At 38.1% G+C, this 6,497-nt stretch overlaps 2 protein-coding genes across 2 annotated transcripts; both read right to left on the bottom strand.

Moving 5' to 3' along the window:
* Positions 1-5,192: 5,192 nt before the first annotated feature.
* On the bottom strand, positions 5,193-6,255 carry Pmar_PMAR019042 (Eukaryotic translation initiation factor 3 39 kDa subunit, putative; the record flags this gene model as incomplete). The annotated part of the gene is made up of 4 exons (XM_002780099.1): positions 5,193-5,665; positions 5,713-5,783; positions 5,829-6,151; positions 6,202-6,255. 4 exons carry the CDS (start codon positions 6,253-6,255, stop codon positions 5,193-5,195), a joined length of 921 nt encoding a protein of 306 aa, XP_002780145.1.
* A 20-nt stretch (positions 6,256-6,275) lies between these two features.
* On the bottom strand, positions 6,276-6,479 carry Pmar_PMAR019041 (eukaryotic translation initiation factor 3 subunit, putative; the record flags this gene model as incomplete). The annotated part of the gene is made up of 1 exon (XM_002780098.1): positions 6,276-6,479. A coding segment is annotated over one exon (204 nt), but the record flags the coding sequence as incomplete, so codon positions are not given.
* Positions 6,480-6,497: the final 18 nt, after the last annotated feature.

Raw genomic sequence — 6,497 nt, 5'->3', positions numbered from 1 at the left:
TTACTATGATATTCATTATCATCATTATACTCAGGGATGCTTCTTAAGGGATTGGAATACAACCTGTATGCCAACATATTCCTAACAGTAAAGTATTATTGCCGATACTTATCATAATGATCATAATCATTACCTTTTATGCTCATTAAAAGCAATTCTAACGAGCTTCGTCACTGTAGATGATGATAATGGATCTTTATTGTTGAGGGTAGTAGTAATAAGATCATAGCAATTTGAATGCATATTTCAAAAACCCTACACCAAATAGCAGCATTCGTAGGAACGTCGAACACCTCATCAAACGGCATGAAGAGCAGTTTCTGAGTGATGAGATAACAAGTTAGCAAGATTTTCATAAACAATCAGCTACAATCCTTTCCCCCTACACCGTACACCGAATCCCACCCGAGTCGGGTGGGATTCGGTGGGGTGTCGGGTGACCCGACACCATCCACTGGAGCATCTGGGCCAATCAGAGTTATTCGAGATGACTGTGATTCACCCAGATCCTCATCTCCTGTTCACAAGCAGCAAACATTGCCTCCTCGACGTTTTGCAGTGGCTGATTCTTAGAGGTGACCATATTGTGAAGTTCGGTTCGGCTTTTGCTGCGTGAAGGAATGCACTCTTGGCTGATTTCTTCACCTCTCTGGACAAGTGGGAGAGCACCGTGCTGCCATTCGGAAGGTCCCGGGTTCGACCCCTGCGAGATGCAATATCTAAACAAGAGTGCTTCGAAGGGTCCCTGGTTCAACCCCTGTGGGCTGCAAACACGGTACTTAAATATCTATTTAGGTAGGGGGCCTGTTTCATAGGAGCAAATTGCGCCTTAAACTTAAGTAACGCCTTAAGTATACCTCAAGTAATTAGGACATCCTATTCCACTACCTAAGTAAGCACGTTAAGGCGCCTTAAGTTTAGGAATACTTAAGGCGCCTTAAGTTAAGGAGCTCCCTAAGTTGCTTCTAAACGTTGTGAAATGAGTTGAGTACTTCTTAAGTATACCTTAAGTAACTCCTTAAGTTGCTCCTATACTAGGCCTTCGTGACGAAGGGGCGGAGCTCACTGAGTCCACATCGTGAACTCAATCAAAGAATTTTACATAGGTCCCCGGTTCGATCCCCGGGTAGGACATTTCTCTATCATTAAAGTTTTTCGTGCAGATCTCTTCGAGCTGTTCGCATAACCGAGTTTTCTGATTTTTTCCAACACCTACGCATAGAGAGGAGTCGTTTGATCTATCTGATAGCCTCCCACGCTCCGTAGTCGAGCCAGAATAATTCTGCACGCACGCACAACGCGAAAGCGCCTGTTGCTGCGGTATAATTTTGCTCGAGAGTGTTTGAGTTGTTTTCGATGGATAGTCATTTTGCTTCAGTGGAGTATTTTCCTCAGTGTGAGAAGGAATGCACATGGTCAACGACATGTGTTGGTGACAAATGAAATTTTTGAGAAATTCTTTAGAAGTGATGAAGTCCTGAGCTCAGCTGAGGAAACAAAGCATATATTCCAGAAAAATAGTTTTCTAGAGTTTGATATGCGCGACTTCGCGATTTCAGAATAAGAGGTATATATAAGAATTTTGGGTGTAAAAAATTAGCTTTAAAACTCGCTGCAGTTGGGGGAAAATTAATACTTTCGAGCTAGGTGGATATAATCGTGCGTGAAAAAATCACACTAGGCCTTCTCGGAGAAGGGGCGGAGCTCGGCATCCGGGTTCGATTCCCATGCCTGGCGTTTTTCTGCAAAAATACGTTTTTTGCACGGAAATCTACATGGTCCGGGCGGAACCCTAATTTCGTATTTTTCCTAGTATCCCCAGAGCGAGAGCTATCGAATGGTGTATAGCATGTGATCGTAACCTCTCTAGATCGAGCTGGATAATTTGTTCGCATGCACGCACGCACGCACGCACGCACAGTGTTAGTAAAGTGAGAGAATACGCTCCGCTCGCTTCGCTCGCTCCGCAATTTAAGGCGCCTTAAATTAAGTATCCTTGTGAAACAGGCCCAGGGTCGGCTCTACCTTACCAAAATTTAAGGAATACTGAAGTTGCTCCTTAAGTACGCATGTTGTGAGATGCTTCTCGTAAATACTTAAGTATATGCACAGAAACTCAAGGCACCTTAAGTATTCCTAAACTTAAGGCACCTTTAGTATTCCTAAACTTAAGGCACCTTAAGTATTCCTAAACTTAAGGCGCCTTAACGTGCTTACTTCAGTAGTGAAATAGGATGTCCTAATTACTTAAGGCGTTACTTAAGTTTAAGGCAACGCAATTTGCTCCTATGAAACAGGCCCATTATTGGAGATGACTACTCCTTCTAATCATCATCCATCTACATATGATCATCATCAACATCATCATCATCATTATACTACTATTATTTCCATTAATGATGATGGAGATATATTACCATCAGGGCGTCAACGAGCTGATACGACCATGTTCCCTGCTGCTGCTGCTATTGAGAATGATGATGATTATAGTTATGATGGCATGTATCGTCCTCGTACCTACACCTCCATAAGTAATGATACTACTACTACTATTACTAATCGATTAATGGGAAGAGAACACCATACTACCTTACCACTCCAACCTAGCTTGGTGAGGAGTACATCATCATCAAGGAGTAGGTATAACTTATTACTATTTGGAGTCCCGTGGGATAGGAGCTTTATTAAGGATAATGTAATAATGGGTATAAGTAGTAACACCAGCAACAAGCACTCACAAGAGTCATCATTGATGTATCATGGTTTATATAACTACACTATGCCACCACTATTATACCTTATGTCACATCCTACTTATCACAGTACCATGACTCCAATGATTATTATTAATATAAATGGGGCATGCTATGCTTATTATTATCAATATTGTCTATTATCATTGTCTAGCATTATTAGAGGGATGTATCATTAGTTTGGACATCAGTTATTACCACGACAAGTTTGGATGGACAATAATCCATCGGCAATTCATTTATCCCCTTTAGATAACTCTGATGCAAGTATTGAGTTAGTCATAGTCATTATTATTATATTCGTTCTACTACCATTATCCTTGAATTCATAAGGGCTTCCTTAAAGGTGATCGCCGTATGTTCCGCATTATACTGACCAATATGTTAGGAGGCATTGGGTGGAATTATGAAATCCTTGATAGCAGTAGTAGTTTATGGTCGTGTGATGATCATCAATAGTCTGACTACTATTTATTATTATCAAAGATATCATGGTCTCTAAAATATATGCGATTTGATGCGGCCTCGAGTGGACTAAGAGTGATATGCCCTGATGATGATGATTATTGTTGTTAGAACTGTTGCATTAGAGTATGTATTAACTATCGAAGAAGAACACTCTTATCAGTTTACTCATCAATGTTCATAATCAGCGTCATATTGTCATAATCTTAACCAACATCATCATCATAATCAGTAGGATGATGATGATATTTACTACCATCAATAGAATCTCTTAATCTAGTGATCATCATCATCATACTTACCTCATTATAACCATAAGTGATCATCATCATCACTACCATCATGATACCATCATGATCACAGCCTCATGATAATTCTTCTTATTACAGAGTGAGGATAATTATGATTATAACAATTATTATGAGACTAAGGACTATTGGTATGATGACCTAATGACCATGATGATGATGATATACATGATGTGTATTATTATTATTATTACCATATGGCCTGTGATACATTCATTACTCCATTCATATCTATCCCCGAATAAGAAGGATATTATGCCCTTATTATTATGCCCTTGTTCCGAGATAGTATTAGTAGTATTGCATGAATAGTCGTGAATAGGGCGATGTACTTGATGATGTATTGTCCCCTCCTCGTCCTCCTTCTCCTCTGATGTCCCTTTCATATACTCCATATCAACTGTGGTTATAATGATACATAAATTGAATAACAACAACAACAAGGAGAACAACATGACCCAACATCCCTATACCTACTCCTATAACAACTACTATGCTCCTACTACTACTACATCATGATGATGATGGCGGTATTGCTGCCATTATCACAGTATCCTAGCTGTCCTTCTTGCTTGATCAGCTAGACTACTCCTATTACTCTTTGTATGTGGTGATAGGGAGTGTGGAGTAATTCGTAGTATATCAACAACAACTGGGTGGTTGGTGGTGTTAGTAATAGTATTATGCCTCCTTATCATCATCACCTCTCTTGAGTTCATCATCACTTCATCATCACTCTTCCTATTATAGGTATATGGGTCCGATCTATAAGCATGATGGTAGTATTAATAATAATTACTACTACCTCCGACGTCTATTCTCCTCTTCTTCCCTCCTAATATCAGCGATAACTGCCAATCGTGCTCTTGACTCACATAATGGATCTATCCCTAGTCGTGTTGTTGTTGTTGTTCTCGGTGGTGTTGTTGTTGTTAACTCCATATTATCATTATATTCATGACCATTAGAATGTCCTATTCTTCCTTCTTGTACTATAGATGATGTATTTATCGGTGTAATCCTATATAATTCCATAGTTCCCTTCTTCCACCTATTACTAGTATATCCGTGCCGTGGCCGTGACCGTGACCGTGACCGTGACCGTGATCGTCGTCTACTCATCCTCATCATAACCCTTTTTATATTATATCTTATCCTCTTCAATACTTGTTTAATATTACAACATATATTATCATGTTTCTTTTTATTATTAAACAAATATCTTATTATTACTGTTAATGCTACTAAGGATGTACATAATATACTCAATAATAATACTCTAATAAAGAGATCATTATCATCATCATTGGATTGTCGCTGTCCCTCTCCATCATCAATTAACAACCTAGTGATGTCCAGCAGCAGCAGCACCTGAATACTTCTCATTATTTTGATATATGAATAGGCTTAATAGTATTAATGATTACATGATCATCCTCATATACCATTTTGGTGTTCTTGTCTATTTGGAATATTATGTGGTAGTATTATGATATGGGTATAATATACTCATAAGAGTGTTACTATTACTACTACAATAATAGATACCACCCATAACGACACAACAACAATAGTTATATACTGGAACTGTGATAAGACTATTACTACTATCATCATTATTATCATCTTCTTATTTGTAGTAATAACAATAGTGTAAATATGATCATCATAGTTCATCTCCCCATTTCTTAGAAGCCTCTTTATCATTAGTATAATCATCATCCATATGATGTACTCTAACATAACCATCTTCACCACCCGATACAAAGGTATAACCATCAGGTGACCAAGATAAGGTATTAATAGGACCAAAATGTCCCGATACTTTACCAAGCTCATTCTCATATATCATATGGAATAAGCATGATTCAAACTTACCTTGTTTAGCCGATGTAGTAGTAACATCACGAGCTTGTTGTCCACCACCAATCATCACATGTTGTCTTCTTCTACTAATAATATCAACATGATCGTTGTCGTCGACAGTCGAGGTCGTCGTCGTTGTTTTCGACTCGATCTTATTATTATCATCACTAACATCATCAGCACGATATAGAGGATTGATAGTGGCATCATTAATAGGACGATCCGAAGTATAGGTCTTAATACATTGCCATGTTCTCATATTCCATAGTTTAGCTGAATAATAATAATACAACATGATAAGATGTTATTATTATTATTACCTGTCATATCCTGTGATGCAGTAACGAAGAGTAATCTATCAGATGAGAACTGACACTTAGTGATTGGGCGCCTGATAATAATGATTATTATTATAGTAGAATATGGTTATTATTACTCATGAGCATGTTCAATCTGCTGTAATTGTTCACCAGTAGTAGCATCCCATATGAATATACTAGTAGCAGCATTATGATAGTCACTTTTTTCATCATGTATAGTTATGATAGTCTCATCATACAATCCCCATCTAGCCTGTAATAAGATAATACTATGGTGATACGTATTACGTATTATTATTACTTGTAAGGCTTTACCAGGTAGGTTATCTCCACTTATCTGCATATTCACGCTTAGCTTATGATCATCATCATCATATTCCCATACACTAACAGAGTTAGGCGTAGATACAAACTGATCTCGACAGGCTACGAAACGGTTCTGAAGATATCTCAATATCTGCAATACATGATACTAGTAGTAATACTTACCTGTTTGTTAGGATTAGTACACCATTCAACACTCCTTACTACACCTTTTACCATTTCCTCAGCCAAACAATTACCACTTAATACATCGAATACTCGTATACATTGATCACCTGATCCTGTTACCAATCTAGTAGAATCATATGTACAAGAGAATGAGAATACAGCACCCTTATGTGGTTCATAAGTACCCAATCTTTCACCAGTATAGGAATCCCATACACACATACCATTATCCTTACCACTAGTAAATAGTAGATCACCATCACCATTAAACCCGACTTGAGTCACAGGTCTAC

The sequence above is a fragment of the Perkinsus marinus genome (assembly GCF_000006405.1).
Source record: "Perkinsus marinus ATCC 50983 genomic scaffold scf_1104296944428, whole genome shotgun sequence".
In the NCBI taxonomy this organism is placed as follows: Eukaryota; Perkinsozoa; order Perkinsida; family Perkinsidae; genus Perkinsus; species Perkinsus marinus.
This window is presented reverse-complemented; position numbering and strand designations above follow the sequence as displayed.